The 24304-nt window shown below is 45.5% G+C and overlaps 1 protein-coding gene and 1 long non-coding RNA gene across 3 annotated transcripts in view; one reads left to right on the top strand and one right to left on the bottom strand.

Moving 5' to 3' along the window:
- LOC310698411 overlaps positions 1-24304 on the top strand; it is a 162426-nt gene that overhangs the window by 66072 nt on the left and 72050 nt on the right. The gene's annotated exons all lie outside the window — the stretch shown is intronic.
- The window catches only part of LOC310698302 (uncharacterized protein), a 74332-nt gene continuing 70392 nt past the window's right edge, over positions 20365-24304 (bottom strand). For both annotated transcript variants that reach the window (XM_083485393.1, XM_083485394.1), the window contains 8 exons: positions 23844-23884; positions 23526-23642; positions 23205-23284; positions 22551-22653; positions 22061-22144; positions 21584-21688; positions 21198-21261; positions 20365-20812 (listed from right to left, as the gene is read on the bottom strand). In XM_083485393.1, the coding sequence (XP_083341519.1) occupies positions 20757-20812; positions 21198-21261; positions 21584-21688; positions 22061-22144; positions 22551-22653; positions 23205-23284; positions 23526-23642; positions 23844-23884 (650 nt within the window). In that variant the 3' untranslated portion in view covers positions 20365-20756. The remainder of the gene's footprint in view (positions 20813-21197; positions 21262-21583; positions 21689-22060; positions 22145-22550; positions 22654-23204; positions 23285-23525; positions 23643-23843; positions 23885-24304) is intronic.

Genomic DNA, 24304 nt, shown 5'->3' with positions numbered 1-24304 from the left:
TGGACTCTCCTTCCTTGGAGGTTTTTAAACAGCAGTTGGATGACCATCTGTCATGGATGCTTTAACTGAGATTCCTGCATTGCAGGGGGTTGGACTAGATGACCCTTAGATCCCTTCCAACTCTAAGATTCTATGATTCTATGATCTTTGGGAGGCCTGTTTATTTATTTAGATAGCCCCCTAACCTAGCAAGCTGAATGTTAGTTCCCTTGGCCCCATTTTGCAAGTTCCACACTGTTTTTCCATAATATACTGTTTAGTTCAATTGAATTAGTTTCTCTTTTTTTCAACAACACTCATTTTAATAATTTTTTTTAAGGTCCATCAATATTTTGTTGTGGATCTCTGCAAAACAAATTTGCCTTTTGGCTCAGAACTCCTACAGACATTCCAGGACATACATATTTATGGCTGAGTTATAAACCCCTGGAGAAGGGGGCCAAAGAATCGTAGCATCTGAAAGCAAAGTATGTAGCCAAGTTATGATCACCTCCAGGAACATACACCATCAAAGAATGGTGTATGAGAGGCCTCAACCAGGAGGCTGGAACTGAATGTTAGCAAGCTTTGACGATGACCTTAGAAGACCTCTGGGGCCATCATTCCAAACCATGGAACATCTGGAGTTATACTTCTATACTACATTGTGTTTGTTGCTGTGGAGGCTGTTATACTAAGCAGTTGAGTAAGCAGGATGGCATGGAATGTTCACCAACACTCCAACTTCTCAGAGAACATGGCCATTATATTTGCAATCCCCTCTTCAGCTTCTGTGACAGAAGGAAACTTTATTCCCAGTTTAGCTGCCAATAAAGCCTCACACAGGCCCTGGGGATAGGAGTAGTTTTTCAGGAAAAGCTGATATGTCAATCACAATGAATTATGAGGGGCTGGAAGCCTGCACATATACTGTATTGACTTCACCTAACCAGTAAATAGGTTGATTGCAGGCCTGCAGTAGAAAATTAAATTGAGACAATCTATAATCTATTTTCATTAACACATTCCCCTGTAAGGCCTAAGCTTGGACCAGTAACAGAGGAAGCTGAAGACCTTTTAGTTTTAGAATAAGCAGTAAGAGACATGGAGGAAAGGAAGGGCTACCTCATTCAGCAGCTCCAGGCCACAGGTAAAACAGGTTCTCGGGGGATGGATGCAGGAGCCTTTTCCCAGCCCATGTCAGGTTCACAGATTTTCATTCATAAATTTGTTCCATTCCAGTTCTGCATGAAAATCTGCATGTCAATAATATACTCTCACAAAACACATTCCTGTGTCAAGGGATTTATTTTCCTTAAAAATGCATTTTAGGCATAGCAAATACTACCCAACTGTCTTAAGGACTCCACTCCACATTTGTGTAGGGTTTACTCCTTAGGCTCTTCTTATCCCGAAGATGTCCCACAAGACAGCGCATATGGATTGTTCCTCAGGGTTTCATCCCAAAGCCTTTCTCGTGAATGAGTACAGCTGCAAAGCAGCGGAGGTTTAGGATCAGAGTTTTCCTCCTAGATGGGCTACCTTCCCAGGTTGATGAGCCCCATCTGGCCCTCATTTTCCTCTAGAGCATGTGCAGAAACTGCCTTATTGATCACTGTACCCGCTGTTGGTCTCGTCTGCTCAATCTGCTGGAGCCTGTCTTCACACGCAAAACACATGGTTCTCCCTCACCTTTTTTTTAATCATAACAGCAACCTTGTGTGCAGAGCTGTCTTTCCCATTGGGATTACTGGCACGTTGCGCCAGGGCGCCAGCCTTCCAGGGGCGCCCCAGCGAGTGGGGGAGTTGCATGGCTTTGCTGGCAGCCTCCCCTTTCCCTCCTGCATGCCCGCCAACTGCACACTATCAACCATATGGCTGGCAGGAGTGCAGCTTGCCTCCCAAGCCTCCGCGGGAGGAGAGTGATTCCCACAGAGGCTTGGGAAAAGGTTGACAACTCTGGGAAACGGGGGGGTGGGGCGCCAGAGGGATATTTGCACCACGGCCCCGGATATGCTTAAGACAGCCCTGCTTGTGTGGTAGGCTGGGCTGAGCAAGACAGTGACTGGCCCAAGGTCACTCTCTGAATCTGGGGATTTGAACTCTATTCTCCTTGGGCTCCTGCACTTCAATCACTGAAGTGCACTGTGCTGGCTATCATTGCCAAGAGGCATGTAATTGTGCCCTTTCTCCATTCTTCTTGAATTTTATCTCTAGCTTTTCCCCCAGCCTTTACATTTTTTAACTTTCACTTCTACATTCAGAAGCTACAGTGCCTTAAACATTCTGGATCCCCACCAATTCTTCCTCTCTTCTTTTTGCCCAAAACTTAAAAGTGTGTTCAAACATCATGTGTTTGTCCCTCGATACCTCAAATATTTTCCACTTGCATTGCTAGTTTTCCAAGAAGTGGGCCAACATTATGAAAGAGGGAATGAATAATAAGCACTCCTTTTGGTAAAAGAAAGAGAGAGAGAGAAATTGTCTACTGTTAGAAAACAGTGTGCAAAATTGCCTGCTTTAAACTGCTTTATATCACTATACCGTAAACCACACTGAGTGCTCTCCAGATGTTTTGGACTACAACTCCCATCAGCCTGCGCTAGCAAGGTCATGCTGGCAGGGGTTGATGGGAGTTGTAGTCCAAAATGTTAGGAGGATGACAGGTTAGGGAAAGGTTGCTGTCAACTCTTTGTGTTTATGGTGCCTTGAAGGTAATTTCCCAATCAAATTCAAGGAGCCTGAATACAAATGGTTCACTTTGAATGGACATATCTGTCAACTTTGGTTACGTTCAGTTTCTTGTTTTCCCAGACTGAAGTTCAGTTTGTCATATTTCCACATCAGTTTGTGGATTTCTTTTAAGTCCTCATAAAAATTCATCAGCATTTTAGTGCCAATTTCTCTCTCTCTCTCTCTCTCTCTCTCTCTCTCTCTCTCTCTCTCTCTCCATTGTAATATAATTTTGCCTAAGGAAACACATCTTTGAAAGCATTATAACCCCCATTATAGTGGTTTTGTTGGTATCTTATTTTCACATTTTTATGCACACTGCCTTCTAACTTTTGCATTTTTGTACAAATCAGTTTGGTTGGAGAATTACACTGCAAAATTCTGAAGATGTGCAGCTTACAAAAGACAGTGGCATTTAGGTTTATTGTTTTTGGAAATGCAGATCAGGCAGGTTACTGGGACTGAGGCACTCTTAGGAGACCAACATCCAAATACCCAAAGAGCTTCCCCATTCCTCTCAATCATCATTTACAGGGCACCAACCTAAGCTTTCATGAGGGCACCAGAGTTCTGCCACCATTAACCATAGCAGTGGCATGCAGATAAATTTTCCATAGGGGAACAATTAGGGCCAGAGGCACCAGCTTGCGGCGACAATTGCGTGGGGCGACATCACAATGTCACAACCTTGTGCTTGTGAGCATCACACCTCCCTCCCTAAACCAGGCAGAAGCTTCCCAGGCTTTGGGGAGGAGGCACCAGGCTTTAATACTTTAATACTCTAATTTACCAGGAACATTTAAGGAACTATCCTAGTCCCCCATGTCCACTGACCACACGCCACACATAGCCTTTTCAGGTTTACCAAAAACTACCGAATTTACTCAAGTCTAATGCTCACCTTTTTTGCCCAAATTATGTTGTGAAAGTTAAGGTGTGCATTATATTCAAAGGCACTTTGCCAGCAAATACAGTGGTACCTTGGTTCCTGAACGGCTTAGTTGAAGAACAAATCGGATCCTGAATGCCGCAAACCCGGGAGTAAGTGTTGGAAGTCGAACAGACTTCCAGAACAGATTGAGTTCGGGAACCAAGGTACCACTGTACTTTTTGGGGGTTTCAAGGTTCTGAAAACTGAGATGTGCATTAGATTCAATGGCGCATTAGACTCAAGTAAATATGGTATTTGGGGACTGATAATTCAAAACACTGTCAATAGAGTTGTGGAAGTGCTCAGTTGAAAGGGGGGGAGCTTGGGTTTGGAGAGGAGAGGTTATTGGCTTGTTTTTGTTTATATTATGTATTTTGTGTTTTTATGTTGTAATTTTATGTTCTAATCACCCTGAGACCTGGGGGAATATGGTGGTGTGCCAAATAATAATAATAATAATAATAATAATAATAATAATAATAATAGCAGCAGCAGCAGCTATATAGCTGGGCCATCAGCTGAAACTGATGGAAGGCACTCTGTGTCACTGAGACCACCTGAGCCTCAAACAACAGTAAAGGATCTAGAAGTATCCTCTAGCTATGTACCTGCTCCTTCAGAGCAGGTCAGCATCTGGGGGCGATCAGGGGCACCCCCCAAAATTTTCAAGGAAGGGGCCAGGCCCTCTCAAAATTCCCCAGTGGCTGTGTGAGGAAAATTAACAGGGACACATTTTCTCTATCCCTCCTCAACAGAAATAAACAGAAGTCAGTTTCTGTGCCAAACCCAGGCCGAAACCATGATTGAAATGGATCTAGAAAATCAGTTTCCTCCAAGAACCTTGCCCAAGAAGGGGAGAATGGCAACTGACTGGTAATTACTTAGATTTTTTGAATCAAGAGAGGGTTTATTGAGGTGTGGTTTTACCTATGGTTGCCATATTTCAAAAAGCAATAACGAGGACACCCCAAAAGTTGTTGAACTTTCTGAAGGAAAAAAAAGCCAAATAAACACGATTTTTCAATTGACTTGCCTAAGATCCAGGACAAAGCACAATCTTTTGGAAATTCACCCTGGACATCAATTCCACCTTTGAAATCCCAGTAATGTCCAGGAAAATCTGGATGTATGGCAGCCCTAGACTTTTACCACTGCCACCTCCTCGTGCAAAGAGGCATTAATTACCTCCCTGGCCTCGACAGCTGTCCACTTGCTGTTAGTTTTGGTTAGCCAAAAGGGGCAAAGTTACAGAGTGCAAGCAGTCACCCTGACTGATCCAAGCACCCTGTCCATGCCCTTGAGCCCCACCAACAGAAACACATCCACACAACATGACTAGAGAGTGCTCTGGACTCCACTTGAGATTCATCTGCTGTAATAGAGAAGTCAAGATCCCAGTGGATGCAAGCAATTTTATTCTCAAAATGCTTTGCAAACAAGTCGCAGTGAGCTGCTGTTGGTTCTCCCACCTTCTTCAATCCAGACTGTAAGAGGCCCCACACTACCCAGAAAAGCTCTGACAAATGGCGCAACGAGGATGCAATGGAGGCAGCAAAGTATGCCTTCTTTGCTGCCTTCACTTAGGTAGGCTCGATCATGAGCTCTCACAAGTGATTGCATTTAACCGCAGTTTTCCTCCACTCATATTTAAGCCATCTCCTAGCCTGTTTCCTCACCCTAAGCTCTGGAGTATACCAGGGAGCCTAGTGGGCTTAACAAAGTGAGAGAGGGCAATCAGAGGCAATTGTGTCAATGGCACAATACATTCCAATTTATTCATACAGGGTAGATGCAGCCCTGAGGACAGGCTTCTCAGCAAGATTGCTTCAACCTTACCTGCAAGTTCTGCTTCCCCTACTTTCCTGACGTACTATCTAAGAGGAATATTTTTCCAGGAAATGAACACAAACTTTTAACATTCAGTCAACAAGCAAGCCTCCCTCCGTCCGTCTTTTTTTCATTGTTATTCTTTGCAAATAGCGTGGTCAAGATGTTGCCTTGCTTGGAAAGGCCTTTTACAAGGACTATAAGAGTTTGGGAAAGCTGTCAAACACACCAAGCAGCTGCTGAGCTTAGAGCCGTCCAGTCGGTGTGTGCTTTGGCATGGCCGGGGTGCACAGGAGCGAGCGGAGCAGGAGGGACGGTGCTTTGAAGTCTGCTTGGTGGCGGCGTTATATTATCCTTGGCTCACCGCAGGCTGGAAAATACACTGCAACAAGTTCTCATCATTGCTGAAGTGCACGGTCCTTTTTCCTGGGGCTCTGGAACGGTTGGTTTTAGCATTACATGCAACTACAAAACACCTCAGTCATGTTGTTGCTACATTATGTTCTTTTATTAAATTCTTCTGTGTCCAACCCCCACCACTACCACCACCGCCCCACACCTTCATGGGGTTGGGGTTCTCCTGTTACAGTATAATCTCATCTTCATCCCCTTCTGTCTATACACAAAGATCGTATATACCCAAACCCTTGGAGCTGCCTCCACAGCTAGTGATGACACTCAGCTCTATTTCTCCTTTACATCTGCAGGTGTGGCAGTTGATGTGCTGAACCATTGCCTTGCATAAGTAATAGACTGAATGAGAGCCAACCAACTGAAACTCAATCCAGATAAGACTGAGGCACTGTTAGTGGGTGCTTCCCTAGACCAGATGGGTGGGAGGTCGACTGCTCTTGATTGGGATTACACTTCCTCTGAAGGAGCAGGTTCATAGCTTAACAGCCCTCCTGGATCCTTTGCTGTTGCTCGAGGCTCAGGTAGCCTCAGTGGCCCAGAGTGCCTTCCATCAGCTTTGGCTGGTGACCCAGTCCTATCTGGACAGGGATAGCCCAACTACTGTTGTCTATGCTCTGGTAACCTCAAGGTTACTTTACTGCAATGCATTATATGTAGGGCTGTTTCTGAAGATGGTTCAGAAACTTCATCTAGTGCAGAATTCAGTGGCTAAGTTGCTCACTGGAGCAAGACGGTTTGAGCATATTACACCGATCCTGGTCTGACTGCACTGACTACCAATTAGTTTCCAGGCCCAGTTCAAAGTGCTGCTTTAGACCTATAAAGCCATAAACGGCTCAGGACCACAATACCTCATGACCGCCTCTTTCCATATGAACCTACCTGGACTCTGAGATCATCCTCTGAGGCCCTTCTTCATGTGCCTCTTTCACGAGATGTCTGGAAGGTGGCAACACGAGACTGGACCTCCTCTGCAACGGCTCCCTGTCTGTGAAAGGAAGTTTGCTTGGCACCTTCATTATACACCTTTAGGCGCCAGGCGAAAATGTTCCTTTTTAACCAAGCCTTTGGTTGATTTGACATCCTATGCCCTTTTAAAATGTGCATAGGATGGGCAATATATATTAAAATGGGCAATATATAAATTCGAAGAAGAAGAAGAAGAAGAAGAAGAAGAAGAAGAAGAAGAAGAAGAAGAAGAAGAAGAAGAAGGGTAGAGAGAGAGATAAACCAAGCACCATGTAGGCGTTGCCCAGCAAGCATGGTGGAAAGCTTAAAAGTTATTTTTGTGTCAGGTAGCCCAAGTGGACCCAGATTTGAAAGATCTTCTAAGCTTGTTGCCTTGCTTTGGGTTACAAGGGCTGCTCAGCATACCAGCTCTGGGAATCTTGCAGGGCTCTAGGATGTGAGATCTCACAGGAACTCAGATGCACCCTGCCCCGCCCCCAGGCATCAGCATCCCAGAGCTGGCACATTGAGCAGGCCTTGCCCCCCAAGTAAGTCATAGAACTTAAAAGCTCTTTACACACAGGGTAACCCAAACAGACCCATTGCCAAAATGTATTTTAAGCTGTCTGCCTTGGTTGGATTTAACTTGTGCAATTTCAGCCAGCCTCCTTTGGTTGTGTATGGTTGAAATCAAGAAAGTTACATGCGTGTAAGATGTGATCACATGCCATCCAACTTTTGGAGACTCAAAACGAGGATGTGCATCTTCTAAGACATGCTCCCGGGCCAGTGACGTGACCCGCGCATCACTGTCACCCTAGAAAAGTGTTTTTTCGGGGCGACATCGCCTGCTGCCCTGAAGGGCTTTTTTCCAGACGAGCAAAGTGTGAGGTGCAAGAGAGCCCAGCACCCAAAATGGCCGCCACGCTCTAATGTGAATAAACAGGATGTCTTGTTTTTCCCCAGGGCACCTGGCAGGTATGTGATTGTACTGTATTTAGAATAAAAAAATTCCTTCCAGTAGCACCTTAAAGACCAACTAAGTTAGTTCTTGGTATGAGCTTTCGTGTGCATGCACACTTCTTCAGATACCTTGGTATCTGAAGAAGTGTGCATGCACACGAAAGCTCATACCAAGAACTAACTTAGTTGGTCTTTAAGGTGCTACTGGAAGGAATTTTTTTATTTTGACTATGGCAGACCAACACGGCTACCTATCTACTACTGGTACTGTATTTAGGATGCTTTAGTTGATTTTCCTGCATTGCAGGGGGTTGGACTAGATGACTTTGGGGTCCCTTTCAAATATACAATTCTATGATTTTATGATTCTGTGATTCATCCACAGACACACACACACACACACACACACAGAGAGAGAGAGAGAGAGAGAGAGAGAGAGAGAGAGAGAGAGAGAGATTTTATGAATTTCTGCCTGCTTTTCCCTCCGCACTCCTATTCCCTTCTTAGATTGTGAGCTTGAAGGCAGGGGTTGTCTTAGTGCTGATCTTCGTAAATAGTAGCAAAAGAAATGTGTGAAGAATTCTTACATACTTTAGAAATGTAATAATAATAATAATAATAATAATAATAATAATAATAATAATAATAAATTATTTGTACCCCGCCTTCCCCTGCCAAAGCTGGGCTCAGAGCGGCTAACATCATATAAATAATACAATATGCATAAAAACAAGCAATCAATCAATTAAAATGTATCCCAAAACTAATTCAAATAAATTAAAGTTAAAGTAAAAACTGGAAAAATGACAATCCTCAGGTTAAATGTAGAAATCCTAGAACCATAAAGTTGCAGAGCTGAATGTTACCCCAAAAGCCATCTAATCACACCCCCTGCAATGCAGGAATCTCAACTAGATCATACATGAGACATAGCCAGCCAACCTCTGCTTAGAAACCTCCAAGGAAGGAGAGTCCGCCACCCTCCTAGGGAGTGTGCTCCACTGTCAAACAGCTCTTACCCTCAGAAAGTTCTTCCTGATGTTTAGTTGGAATCTCCTTTCTTGTAACTTGAATCCATTGGCTCGGGTCCTAACCCCTGGAGCAAGATATAATGATCAATAGGTTATACTTGAGTTTATGACTTACAAATCAGTTTAACTTTTAAAGTTGTCTGTCGCTCTGCCAGAAACCTTGGCTTATCCTTTAGTGTCATAAAAACAACACTTTGCCTATCACTCTCTCCCTTGATCGTACCAAAGATTAAAGAGGTTCTTAATTAGCATAATGTTAGGCAAATTCATCATTTTAAAAATCCCTCTCTCTTAGCTGATTTACAAAATCTGAAGTCACCTCAAGAAATCAACTTTGTCCTTGAAAACAAACATTCACCAGAAGTGAAAATATCAAATTCTACACAAGGCTTTGAATAATGTTTTGTTCCCCGTCCAGATTTTAGTTCTGCTAACACTTTGCAGAAAGTGGAACTTAATTGTTGGTCTGGAAGCCCCAGCTTATGCAGAATGTGGTGGCCAGACTGCTGATGGCGAAATCTGACAGACAACATGTGACTACATTGTTTAAACACCTGCGTTGGCTGCCCACCTGCTACTGAGCCAGGTTCAAGGGCCTTGTATTAACTGGTAAAACTTTGAGCAACTTAGATTGAGCATGACTCAGAGACCACCTGAACCCTTATATTCCAGCTCAGCCACTGAGATGCAGAAGCACTTTTGGTCATTCCCCAAGTTAGTGGGGCTCATTTGGCAGCAATAAGAAGCCAAATCTTGAGCACCATCCACCCACTCCTGTGGAACACTCTGCCATTAGAGGTTCAGCAGGTGCTTCTGTCTTAACCTTTAAATGCCTGCTGAAAACTTTTTTTTATTCGGTTAGGCTTATTCAGGCAGTAAAGAAATCATATTGCTATAATACTTTTTAATGTAGTTTTTATGGTATGGTTTTATGTACATTTGTTGTAAACAGTTCTAATGTTTTTTTAATGAATGAGAGAATATAAATTTGTTGATAAATAATAAATAAATTTATTTTAAGGACAATCCAGATGGGGCACATAGAGTCAGTGATGGAGGAACAGCCATGTACTAAACCAGAGGTGTGAACCTCAGGCCACAAGCTCAGATGTGGCCTCCTAAGCCTTTTCTCTGACCCCTAGAACTCTCCCAATGCCAGACCCCTTCCTCAGCCATGCCCTCTCTGCCCAGGCCATGCCCCTCACTGACTCCTGCTTCACTCCCTCCTCTAGGGTTTTTCCGTGGCTGAAACATTTCTTCTTCTTCTTCTTCTTCTTCTTCTTCTTCTTCTTCTTCTTCTTCTTCTATCACTCATAGTCGAGTAAGATTGTCTTCCATGAACATGGTTTTAACACTGAGTCCGTAAATGACTGTGGAGGCCAATTCAGGATCCACAGATCCTTCCACAGTGGGGACATTGGTTTCTGGCTGGGAGCTGATCACTGTGAGGGTTTGCCAAGCATGCCTTCCTCTTAGCGCATGTCTCCCTTTCGTCCTGAGTTTGAGCGTCTTCAGAGCCTATGATACCTTTAGTAAAGGCTGTTCTCCAACTGGAGCACTCGCAGGCCAGTCTTTCCCAGTTGTTGGTGTTTATGCTACTTTTTAAAGATTTTCCTTGAGAGAGTCTTTAAACCTCTTTTGTTGACCACCAGCATTACGCTTTCCATTTTAAAGTTCAAAATAGAGTACATAGTTGCTTTGGAAGACAATAATCAGACATCTACACAACATGACCAGTCCAACAAAGCTGATGTTGAAGAATCATTGCTTTGACACTGGTGATCTTTGCTTCTTCCAGTACACTGGCATTAGTTCGCCTGTCTTCCTAAGTGATGTGTAAAAAATTTCAGAGACATGGTTGATAGAATCTTTCAAGGTGTTGGAGATGACGTTTATAAGTGGTCCATGTTTCACAAACATACAGGAAGGTTGCTTCACACCCTCGTCTAGGGTTTTTCCCTGGCTGAAACATTTACTTAAATGCTGATCATGGTTCATAAATGGAGGATGGAGAAGATGATGTGTAGAAACTAGTCTGCTGTACCAAGGCATTTTTTTTCTTTTGTTGCCCTACCCACTTTTGCCTCTGGCTCCACCTGCTACTGGCAAGTGCCCCCCCCCCAAAAAAAAAGCTTGTGCAGAAGAAAATGTGGCCATTAGACTGAAAACCATTGATAGTAGTGATAGTAGTGAATACACATCTGAATGAAAACCACTGCCTTCTTACTTCACTTCCCCTAACACATCCCTTTCTATCCCCCACCACCACGTGAGCAATGCTGAAGAAGTTTTCCACCACCATAAGAAGGCAGCCTCCAGTGAGAGGCCTTCTTCCCTGCCTCCCTCTTCTCCAACAGATAATTTAAGGCATCCAATAACCCCCTCATCCGCTTTGGCTTGCTCCCTTACGGACCAATCAACACGGCCTTGTAAACATACCTGCGACAAAGTCTTTCAAGCGCCTTGAGTTCTGCAAGAAAAGTTGCTGATAGTGTTCTGTCACATTTCAACTCATCTCCCAAGAATGTCCGTTGCCTACACAAGCCTGTTGTTCTGCTGCAGTCACTGGAAGAAGCCCTGCTATGTGTTCTTCCACCCACAGACTTGGAGAAGAGGGAGACTTGGGATCAGAGGACCTTCCTGGTGGTGGTCCCAGGACTGCAGAATGTGCTGCTCCAAGAGGTCCAGCACCTGCCTCACTGCCTCTATGACCATTGGGTCCCTTCCAACTCTATGATTCTTTGATTAGCCAAGTAATGAAAACAGTTTTGTTGAGGTATGCATCCTCATTAGGACATTTTCTTGAATAACCCCTCATTTTCATTATTATTTTGATGGTTCTAAGTTATTAACTGGTAAGATGCTGCTGAAGCACTTTCGTTTAATCACTTTATAATGAAGCATCTTGTATCTTGGTTGACCACAAACTTGACATGAGCCAACAGTGTGACGCGGCAGCTAAAAAAGCCACTGCAATTCTGGGCTGCATCAATAGGAGCATAGCATCTAGATCAAGGGAAGTAATAGTGCCACTGTATTCTGCTCTGGTCAGACCTCACCTGGAGTACTGTGTCCAGTTCTGGGCACCACAATTCAAGAAGGACGCTGACAAACTGGAACGTGTCCAGAGGAGGGCAACCAAAATGGTCAAAGGCCTGGAAACGATGTCTTATGAGGAACGGCTAAGGGAGCTGGGCATGTTTAGCCTGGAGAAGAGGAGGTTAAGGGGTGATATGATAGCCATGTTCAAATATATAAAAGGATGTCACATAGAGGAGGGAGAAAGGTTGTTTTCTGCTGCTCCAGAGAAGCGGACACGGAGCAATGGATCCAAACTACAAGAAAGAAGATTCCACCTAAACATTAGGAAGAACTTCCTGACAGTAAGAGCTGTTCGACAGTGGAATTTGCTGCCAAGGAGTGTGGTGGAGTCTCCTCCTTTGGAGGTCTTTAAGCAGAGGCTTGACAACCATATGTCAGGAGTGCTCTGATGGTGTTTCCTGCTTGGCAGGGGGTTGGACTTGATGGCCCTTGTGGTCTCTTCCAACTCTATGATTCTATGATTCTATGATTCTATGATCTGCTGGATCTGGGACTGGATTGTGCTGGAAAGTGCAGACATTCTAGATTTAGAAGGACATGATAATATATTTGGATGGCATACATACCTATGGTCCATAAAGCATTTCAGAACCATATAATAAGAAAATCAATCTTTAGGATATGGGGAAAGTATCCTTTATTATTTTGATGGTTCTAAGTTATTAACTGGTAAGATGCTGCTGAATCACTTTTGTTTAATTGCTTACTACTTTTTTTTTAGTATGGTTTCATAGAATCATAGAATTGAAGATTTAGTAGGAAAACCAAAGGTCAACTAGTCTAACCTCCTGCAATACAGGAATCACAGCTAAATGTTTTATGTAAAACATCTATATGTTTTCTATGCATTGCTTGCCATTCTGGGGGACAAAGATGTCAGATATTAATTCAAAAATAGTGAATGGTCCAAGATCACCAAATGTAGGAAATTGAACCCAGGTCTTCCTGACAGAAACCTAATGCAAGAGAGGGAGAGAAGGAAAACAGAACTATTCCATCAATGCCGCTGAGCCACTAGTTGCCTTTGTGTCCCCTCATCTGCCCTATATCACTTATTCCATCAGGCTCCCTTAATGTTTCCTTTCCAGCTGCTTATTTGTATAAGTGCTATTTTAAAAATTGGCACCTGAGTTTCCTCTTTTCCTCCTCCCTCCCCACCCCCTTTCCCTTGGACACCATGTCTGTTAAATGATCCTCCACCTCTGTGGCTCTTGCTGCTTCTGTTCCCAACCAGAATGTCAATTATGTTCACAGTGTGGCATTTTTACTTTTGGTCTAGGGGGCTAGTGAGAATCTTTAATTGGCTGCATAGTTTCTCATAGACATGAGCCAGAGGAGTTTGGGTTAGGGTTAGGGTTAGGAGAAAGGCCTCTGGTTTCTTCAGAAAGGTATATTTAAATATCTTTTTCATTTCATAATAGATCATCTCCCAGAAAGCCTTAATCCTTGGGCACGTCCACCAAAGGTGAAAAAATGTGCCTTCAGTTTCTTTACATTTCCAACATTTATTATCGGGCAAATGATAGATTTTTGCAAATATTTTATTCTGTGTGAGTGCCTAAGGGCCCCGTTCCTGCCACTCACCACCTGGCCCACAGCGGATCCCGCTGCTGCTGTTGCTGCCCAGGAGGACTCAGAATAGTGTGGAGTTCTTTTTAAAATGTTTTTAAAATTTATTTTTCCCCTTTAATTTTTTTTGGTGGGGGGGGGTGGGATGGATGTTTAGTCAGGTTCAGGAATTTGTTTAGTGTGTTTGCAATTTTCACTGGTTTTGGCTTGTATTGTTTTATTGTGTTTTTGTGTGTGTTTTTTAAAGGTTTTATTTTGTTCTTAAGGGGAGGAGTCAGGGCTGCCTGGGAGTGGGTTCCAGCCAACAGAATGGCTGGGGCAGGTTCCACAGTGGGGGAAGCACTGGGACAACCAATCTCAGTGATCACAGGTAGGAGGAGGAGTTACACTAAGACCAACCCATGTCATTACTGAGGAGGCAGGTATAGTCGTTGTTTGAGGGTCCGGTCCTGACTCGATGGATACTGGAATCAGCAAGGGATACCCACATGACCTGAAGGTGCTGCTGTGCAATGCCAGGTTGATGATTCATAAGACCACTGTCATCCATGACTTGATCATGGATGGAGGACTTGACCTGGCATGTGTAACAAAGACTTGGTTGGATGAAGCAGGTGGGCCTGTTCTTGCCACTGCTTGTCCACCAGGTTTGTCTTACGCACAGCAACCCAGGCCTTCTGGGCAGGGAGTGGGGGTTGCAGTGATTTTTAGGAAGTCATTAGTTTGCACCAGGTGTCCTATTGGGAAGACCCAGTTCTCTGAGTGCATGTTCTGGAAGTTGGGCAATAGGGGCAGAATAGGATTCCTTTTGGTGTACCAAGGATTCCCTGACCAAGTTGCTTCAGGTCATGGCAGATGTTCTCCTGGAGAAACCTAGTTTGGTTGTCCTAGGGGATTTTAACATCCATGCCGACACAGCCTTATAAGGGGCCGCTCAGGACTGCGTGGAAAGCATGGCCTCCATGGGGCTGTCCCTGAAAAGTCTGGCCCAACCCATAGCCGCGGACATGCCTTGGACCTGGTGTTTACCTCTATGGATATTGGTGATATGACACTAAGTAAAAGCGAAACTAAAGAAGTGCCATGGTCAGATCACTTCCTGGTGCAACTGGACTTCTTCGTGACCCTTCCCCTCTGCAGGGAGGTGGGACCAATTCGGATGGTCCGCCTCCGCCACTTAATGGATTCAAATGGTTTCCCGAGAGTGGTAGGGGATGCTTTATCCCATGTTGATGGCCTTTCAGCCGATTCCCTGGTGGCCTGCTGGAAAGTGGAGTTAACCAGGGCTATTGGCTGTTTGGCTCCAAAGCTCCCTCTCTGATTGCATGGAGCCCGGACAGCCCCGTGGTTTTCCATGGATCTGAGGGCAATGAAACAATTGCTGAGACAACTAGAGCACCAGTAGCGGATAACTCATTCTGAAGCTGACCGGACACGGGTTAGAACTCAATGTCGAGCCTACCAAGTGGCGGTAGCAACGGCGAAGAAGACTTTCTTCAGCGCCTCTATTGCATCTGCAGAAAACAGCATCAGGAGACTCTTTCAGGTGGTTTGCAATTTAGCGGAACCACCTGCTACATCGGGGCCCAATACAGGCCACATGATCTCCTGCAATGATTTTGTAAAGTTTTTTGCAGATAAAGTCGCTCAGATTTGGGAAGAGGTAGTCTCCACTGTGGGAGCAGGGCTGGGGTGGGAGAGCGCTAGAGTCCTGTCTAGTCAAGTTGAGTGGGATCAATTCCAATCTGTTACCTCCGAGGATGTGGACAGGCTGCTTGAACGAGTGAAACCACCTGTCTCCTTGATTCTTGCCCATCCTGGCTTATAAAAGCTGGGCGACGGGCTTCGTGGGGTGGTGAATGCTTCTCTCTGTGAGGGAGCTTTCCCAGACCCGCTGAAAGAGGCAGTTACCAAACCACTTCTTTTTTTAAAAAAGCTTTAGATGCGGCCAATATGGCCAACTATCGCCTGTTCTCAAATCTTCCATTCTTGGGCAAGGTGATTGAGCGAGTGGTTGCTGTACAACTCCAGGCACGCTTGGAAGAAGCGGACCATTTGGATCCCTTCCAGGCCTCATCATGGGTCTGAAACTGCCTTGGTCACACTGGTCAATGATCTCCAGTGGGCTAGGTATAAAGGTGAGAGCTGTTTCCTAGTTCTGCTGGATCTCTCAGCGGTGTTTGATACCATCAACCATAACATCCTTCTGGACCATCTTGAGGGGCTGGGAGCTGGGGGCACTGTTATACAGTGGTTCCGCTCCTTCCTCCTGGGCCGTGTTCAGAAAGTGGTGTGGGGGATGAGTGTTCAGACCCCTGGGCTCTCACTTGTGGGGTGCCTCAGGGTTCTGTCCTCTCCCCCATGCTTTTCAACATCTACATGCAGCCGCTGGGAGAGATCATCAGGGGGTTTGGGCTGGGTGTTCATCAGTATGTGGATGACACCCAGCTCTACCTCTCTTTCAAATCAGAACCAGTGAAGGCGGTGCTTTGTGAGTGTTTGGAGGCAGTTGGAGGATAGATGGTGGCTAACAGATTGAGATTGAATCCTGACAAGACAGAAGTACTGTTTTGGGGGGACAGGAGACGGGCAGGTGTGGAGGACTCCCTGGTCCTAAATGGGGTAACTGGGCAGCTGTTTATCAGCTCCATCAGGCACACAGGCTGCAACCCTACCTGCAACCCTACTTGCCCGCAGTAGGCTGCAACACTACCTGTCCGCAGTTTGTCTCGCTAGAGCCTCGCTTAGACTACTGCAATGCGCTCTATGTGGAGCTACCTTTGAAGGTGACCTGGAAATTACAACTAACTCAGAATGCATCAGCTAGACAGCAGCTGCTGAGACCATATAACACCGGTCTTGAAAGACCTACACTGGCTCCCAGTACGTTTCCAAGCACAGTTCAAAGTATTGGTGCTGACCTTTAAAGCCCTAAATGGCCTTGGTCCAGTATATCTGAAGGAGTGTCTCCACCTCCATCATTCTGCCCGTACACTGAGGTCCAGCTCCGAGGGCCTTCTGGCAGTTTCCTTACTGTGAGAAGCCAAGTTACAGGGAACCAGGCAGAGGGCCTTCTCGGTAGTGGCACCCGCCCTGTGGAACGCCCTCCCACCAGATGTCAAAGAGAAAAACAACTACCAGATTTTAGAAGACATCTGAAGGCAGCTCTGTTTAGGGAAGCTTTTAATGTTTAATAGACTATTGTATTTTAATATTCTGTTGGAAGCCGCCCACAGTGGCTGGGGAAACCCATCCAGATAATAAATAATAAATCATGATGATGATAATGATGATGATGTCTGGAATCCCCCTTGCTCAGATTTCACACGTAGGGACATGCATGGGGGTGGGGGTGGTAAGCCTGTCCAGCAACATTTGAATGAGAATCAATCCGAGCTTCCAAGCCTGTACACAAACTGTACTTTTTCAGCCTGCTTTGGAGGGTAGGGCCTGGACCAAGGGATTCAAGTTACAAGAAAGCAGATTCTGACTGAACATTTGGAAGAACTGTCTGATGTTTTGACAGAGGAACAGACTCCATGAGGAAGTAATAGACCATGGGTAGGCAAACTAAGGCCAGGGGGCCAGATCCAGCCCAATCGCCTTCTAAATCCGGCCCGTGAATGGTCCGGGAATCAGCGTGTTTTGACATGAGTAGAATGTATGCTTTTATTTAAAATGCATCTCTGGGTTATTTGTGGGGCATAGGAATTCGTTCATCCCCCCCTTCAAAATATAGTCTGGCCCCCCACAAGGTCTGAGGGACGGTGGACCGGCCCCCTGCTGATAGACCCTCCTGGAGATTGGATGCTTTCTGCCAAGGATTCTGTAGCTGCGATTCCTGCATCGCACGGGGTGGACTAGATGAGTCTTGGGGCCCCTTCCAAGTCTGCAGTTCAATGATTCTACCATACTGCAGTTCTCCAATTCAAAACTTGATACAAAATGTACATATCAGAGGGAAGTATCCACAAAATGTGTATTAGTGGAAATAAGAAACAAAAATGAATTATATAGGCCAAAATTTCATATGAAGCAACACATATTATGTTTAAAGTGCTTCAAAATTCACACACAGATTTTCAAGTGGACTTTAAACAAATAAATAAATTGCAAATTGCTGCAGGAACCTGGAGAAAACAGAACAAAAGAAACAAAACCAAGAGAAACTGAAATTGACAGAGCCATCTATCCCTCACTCTCAGACACTCCAATCTGTCAATCCTTTCTGCATCCAGGCCAGGTGAGCTTTCCCGTGCAGCTTCCGGGAAACAAAAGTCTTTGGGTTCTGGGGGGAGTATGGTTGCAAAGCTGAAACTTAAAGGAACTGACGGAAGGGCATCACCAGGAGTGTGAAGCCTGCATCTCAGGCGCACATTTGTGATGTCGAAGTATTTCGAAATTGGATAGAAGATGTAGAAGCACTGACTTTTAACAGGTGGCAGCCATTATGTGCTCTCCACAGCTGACATTTCCCCAGGAAAGCTGAACCACCTTGTCAGTCTGCAGGGCTGATTCTCCCACAGGAGAAATCCTGTGTTTGCAGAGCAGCCAAGGAGCCCTGAAGATCCCTTTCCTGTCTCTTCACCCACACGCTTTGCCTCATCATGTTGGAGCTCCTACTGCAGTGCAGGACACCTGCTGTGGCAGTTTTCACAGCTTTGACATATTTGCTTGCTTAATTCCCACAGAAAGGCCTTATAAATCTATGCCCTGAAAAACCCCTTTCCCCATGCCTCCTGGTCTGCTCTTTGTAAACATCTCTGCATTTGCCCGGGTTCCTTTTAAACTGTTTGAAGCAGATGAAAGAGACAGGCCAATTAATCAAGAGTAGCCATTTTCCTGGCCCAGCAGCCTCTTCCAGAGTTAAAACAAAGACCAACCATTGCTAGATCTTTTCGTTTCGGGGCCTCCCTGAATTTAAGGCTTGTTAACCCCTAAGGACTCCTGAAACATTTGCTGCCCAAAGGCCCATAGCCAAACTTGGCATGCCTCCGATGAAGTAATGCCATACCTGTCCATCTGTCTGGCCTCTTGCTTTACAATATTTGGAGTGAAAATGCATGTCGTATAACTTTTTGTGACATTGTTTAGAATGCGGCCATTTGTATGTGTCAAAATGAAGTGCAAATCACTCCTCCAGTCAGCAGAAATGTGGTTTTCTTTCTCAATAGATATTTTGCAATGTGTGCTTGTTATGATTGCTACTCAGTTGCGCATCGTCCTGTTCCTCCAGAAGAAAGTGCAATGTAATGGAAAACATTGCAGGAGCCATTATGTACAGATGGCATCCAACCCATCATTTTGGCTCTCCCCATATATAGCAGTTGTATTTCTGTATCACAACTAGCGTGAATTAAGTCTGAGTTAACTTGAACATGTCGTTTTGCCTTACTCTCAACAGCTAAACTGGGCTGAGCTGTGATTAGTGTGGAAATTTGGCCTCTAGTTCAGACATCTCCAACAGTTGTGGTCCAAATTTGCTCAGCTGCTGAGAAAGAGGCAAAGTGCTGGTGCCTATTTTCTTTTTTTACTTCACAGTGTTGAGAGAGGGATCATACTGGCTTGGGGCCAATGGAGACATTGGATGACATGTGTAGGTGCTGCTGTAAATGCTGCAAGTGTCTTCTACACACAAGAGAAAGGCAGGCCTTTGAGACCTGACTTGGGGAAGTTCTACTGTGAGTTGTGGAGGGGGAGTTAAAAACGCCTCTGTGGTTATGAGCAACAGCCACGCAGGGTGCAGTGAATCAATGGGAACCCTAGAAGCCCCCGAAACATATTGTTGCACCTACCCAAATCTCTGAGCATTCCAGTTCAGTCTCCTTGGAATGAGCGTCAATGATGATCTTGAAGTCTTTAGGTTTTATTTACACAGAAATACAACCTGAGTGGGGCTCACAAGATTAAGACTCTAGCAGATATTGCCCCCACTTTTGGTTCCCAGAAAAGCCTCAGGCCACAGCCTTGGGGTCCATCACAAATCCAGACATGCCTCTGTCTCTCCTGCTTCCAGTATTGGCTGAAACACAGCTCTCCACCCTTCGCCCATGGATCTCCATCCTAGGATGGCATGAGACCTGGCCAGGTGGCAACAGAGCACATTCTGAGAGCAAAGAGGAGGCACCCAGAAAGTGTAGAACAATGCGGCTGCATGAGAACACGGATCATTCCTTCCTCCCTCCCTTCGTTTGTATCCTTTCTATCTCCCCACCTCTCTCACACACACACTTTGGGAAGTCATGTTACCATACATAATTTCCTTGGCAGGGCTGTTGTACCTTCAGGGCCACGTAACAGGCCAGGCCTTCTCACCACTCCTCTCAAGAAAAACCCTTCACCTGCTATACTCCTGTCTGTTCTGCAGCTTTTCACGGCTGCATCTTTCCCCCACAAGTCCAGAGAAGTACTCATGAGGAAGTCTGCACCTGCTGACTTTAAAAAGGGCAGATTCTTCCCATCAAAGCTTCGCAATGTGCTGTGCCACCTGCCCTCCTGCGGCTCCTGACCATTCTGCTTCGGCCCCCAACTCCTGTCCAGGTGGCATCACTGTGGAACAGTGTTCTGCTGCTCACATGGAGAGGAAAGACAATCTCTTATTCAAGTAGGCACACATGATGAAGATCAGGATACTCCATGCTTTCTTTTTTTAAAAAAGTCAAAGCAGCAACTAGGGAGGCAGCTTCAGTGGTGGGAGGGGTCTTTAACCTTTCCCTCCCAAACCTTTTACTTGATCCAAATCGCCCTCAGAAGTTGCCAGCAGTGTCTCTTTCCTCCCCCCACCCCAGAAAGAAACCTCTAAGCCGCAGCACAGGGGTGCAAGTAAAGTGATGGAACAGAAATCACAAAGACAAATGTAAGCTCAGAATTGCTCAAAATTCAATTTTTATTTAAAGCAGGAAATACCCTCAGATAATGGCAAATGCCCTCAGATAATGGCAAATGCCCTCAGATCATGGCAAATGCCCTCAGATCATGGCAAATGCCCTCAGATAATGGTAAGTGCCCTCAGATAATGACAAATTCCCTCAGATCATGGCAAATGCCCTCAGATAATGGTAAGTGCCCTCAGATAATGGCAAATGCCCTCAGATCATAACAAATGCCCTCAGATCATGACAAATGCCCTCAGATCATGGCAAGTGCCCTCAGATAATGGTAAGTGCCCTCAGATAATGACAAATTCCCTCAGATAACACCAAATAATGATTCCTCCTTCATCACTGACCACACATATCACTCTGGTTTAGGAAGAGGATTCATGGGAAGTGGTTCATTGGTGGGAACACATCCACATGTTCAATCAGGACGTCCGCTAGATGGGAAAGAAGATAAGAAAAGTGAGTCTTCCTTACAACCAGGCCCAGACTCATCACCGGGCATCCTTAGGCAGCTAATGCCCCGGCAAAGCCCAGTGGGGCTGCTACCCACCCCCAACACCACCACACCCATTGCCAGACCATTGGGGGTCACTGGCCTCCACCACTTGGAGCCAGCATCCCCATAGCATCTGGGAACAGCTGTTCACTCTCCACCTTGCTTGGGGGCTTTGAGGCAGGGCTGGGATTTCAACCTGAGGCAGGTGTGTTACAGCAAAGCAGTGAGCCCTCCTCAGACCCCAGTTAGGCTGCCAAGGATGGCTTTGGGGTGGAGAGTGAGCCCTGTGGGTTTGTTCTGTGCTTGCAGAATGGACAACTTGCCTTCGTTGATGGTACTGAACAACTCGGACACCGCTGGCGTAAGAATTCCATTTATTGCTATCCCCTGTAGAGACCAAAAAAAAGAAAAAAAGGCTTAATCAGGTCCTTTATTTAACCCAAAAAGCAAATACAAGAGAACTCCAAAGCAGCTGCTGAACCCTACTCGGTTGGCTCCAAGAACCTCTGTGGGCTCTGCTACCTAGTAGGTTGAGGCCAAAGGGCAACACCAAAGAAGAGGCCAAAAAAATCCACCTGAATAGTCCTGGACACACTGGTAGATCATGTTCCCTCTCTGCTTGATACCAAGCTTGGATATCACTTTTCTTGAGACAGTCTTTTTTAAGCCGCTTTGAGAAACCTCTCTGGACCATAAAACAGATACTTACAGGCATGTTGTTGAATTTTAATGCATATGTCAGCAAATCACGGATGGTGCTGATAGCCAGCTGTCTTTCCTGCTCATCTTCTGCATTGAAGTAAAAGGTCAGTGGCTGTGGGAGGAAAAAGCACCATAGTATCAGGGGGCTGGTTTCGGCTAGAGAGGCAAGCTACCATCTCCACCAAGGAGTCCTCCCCACTTTCTGAGGGAGATACTTTGTTCAATGTTCCAGACAGCTCAAAAAGGCTTTCTCCCAAGTCACTAAGCCCCAAATTTGCTTTGGGGGCCCCCTCTGGCTGCTGCACCCAGGTGGAGACTGAAGAAAGGGCCTTGGCAAGAGTGGCCCCCTGTCTGAGTGGCCTGCCCTTCCCCAGCATGTCCGGGGACACCCATGCTCTGAGTTTGTGATGCTGCCTGATCAAGCTTTTATGCCAGCGGGCTCTGCTGATATGAATCAATACCCTAGTCCCACCATCGCACTTACTTGCATGATGCATGACAGGGTTGCAAGGGTTGGGGACTCAGCCAGCAGGCGCCTGACCATTCCATGAAACTGCTTCTTAAGCTCCTGGCAGTGAAAACCATTTTCACAAAGATGGATTCACAGATTCATGGGAGGAGATGATGTGGAAAGACATGGGGGGGTAGATAACAGATTTTTAGCACTGAATAATAAGGAGTGTGATACTGAAGCAAACTGGCAGAATAGAGACAAAGGCCAGCTTTAAATGAGACTAAGTTTTCACTCATGGACAAATAATGAGGCAAAATTCACTTTCTGAATGGAGATGATGTTTTAAAAAATCCAAGTGTGTAATAGCTGGAAACCAGTGAAACCAAAAGCATTATCAATGTAGCTAAGCTTACTATCTCGTTGAAAAATTAGTAAGAAATGAAAAGATATGCAAAAATTTCAGGAGATTAATTGATCCAATAGAAGTCAAGAGTAATTATCAAAGCTACAAAGAATTTACCTCCTTTTCATCATCGGTCAGTCCATAAGTGTTAGCAATCGGACAGAGCATCCCACCGACAATGGTCGATTTCTTACTTGCCGTAAATGCAGGTTTCAGGAAGCTGTCACGAGGAAGCAAGAAATAAGATAAGACCAGTGGTTGGTTTCCAGGGGTGTTGGGAGCCCCACACCCACTGATTTGGGACCTCTGGAGACTGTACATTCAAAGTCTCCATGACCCACTGACCCACTAACCCCATCCATGATTGACCCATCAAGTTCCAGCTTCCTTCAAGGAAGAGAGGAGGTTTTTTTTGGGGGGGGGGATACATCTAGCCCTAGGAGCATAACAGCCATCAGCAATTTTTCTTTTATTTTTTAGAGATAGAAGCTTCCATTGCCACAACCTACCTACCCTGTAAACTTGTTGTCAAGCTCAATATGGCACGCTTGGCCCATTTGTGCAGTCACTGCTATTTCCCTGCATTTTGATTCTTCTCACTCAATCTAAATTGCCAGCCACTGGCTGCCCTTTCCTCAAGCAGGTATCTCTCTCTCTCTCTCTCTCTCTCTCTCTCTCTCTCTCACACACACACACACACACACACACACACCCCACTTCTAATTCCCAATCACTGTGAATAAATACACACACACAGTGCCAACAACATACGTCAGGCAGGTGATGTTCTCCATTCCTATTTTCAATACTTTGGAGGGGACCGGAAACATGTACCATCTCTCCATGATGTCCTGAGAAGAGTTTAAAGAGCAGAAGAGCAAAGTCAGTTCCCCATGGAATTCAGGGGGGCTGCTCCAGCCCCAGACTCAGGGGTTGACTTCAATTGCAGTTGGAATGCCTGTCCCAAATACCTGCAAATTCTTCTTCTTTGCCAGACCCACAAACTTGCTTTTCACAGACCATTACCCAAACCTCACCCCCATCCCTTCCGCCCACCTCCCCACTGGATTTCTCATACTGAACCTCACTTACCATAATAGCCGCACAGGTAGGTTCTTTATGATACACCACTCTATCGTTGCTCGTATGATAGATGTACTCGCTTGAGTAGCGAATACAGAAGAGGAAAAAATAATCCTTGCCGAGATTCTAAAAGTGGAAAAAGTCAGGCTTTTAATCAGGAAAGGACTTCCCTAGGCTGTCCTCACCCCACCCCTATGGGAAGTTTGCCTTGCCCCTGGGCGCCCCGCCCCAGGCACCCAGGCGGCTTCCTCTGCTGCTGGGCAAGGTAACCTTCTGTGCCAAGGGGTCTTGTACCTGGTCTATACTCCTGCTCCCACTGATACTAACCTGCAGAACTGGGTCAATGGCAGCCAAATCCATTTCTGCAACTGAAAGAGGAGAAAAGGATGTGAAGGAAGGTTCATCCATCTATTTACATCTCATGCATCAATTTCTTACTAAACCTCTTGCTACCACTCTTAGGCCTCTTCAGAGGACCTCTTCAGATGACCTTCTCTGCTCCCCATCTCCATCCCCCCATTCTCTCACATCTCCCCTTCACTTTGGCCAAGCCCCCACCTCCTTCCCTCCCTCTCTCCTGCTTCTCTCTCTTTTCTTTCTTTAATGTTTTGTGGATTTATTCTGCACTGTAAGGCTAGTGGTGTATAAAATGGCATGTGGAGTGGAGAGACTGGAGAGAGAGGGGCTTCTTGTCATGTCCAATGGGGTCATACAGTGAAACTGGTGAGTGGAAGATTACAAGCAGACCAGAGAAAGGACTTTTCCACACATTGCTGAAGGATGGAACT

Source organism: Podarcis liolepis, assembly GCF_965112155.1.
Source record: "Podarcis liolepis genome assembly, chromosome: Z".
In the NCBI taxonomy this organism is placed as follows: Eukaryota; Metazoa; Chordata; class Lepidosauria; order Squamata; family Lacertidae; genus Podarcis; species Podarcis liolepis.
Note: the sequence above shows the minus strand (reverse complement) of the source record. Positions and strands in the feature narration are given on the sequence as shown.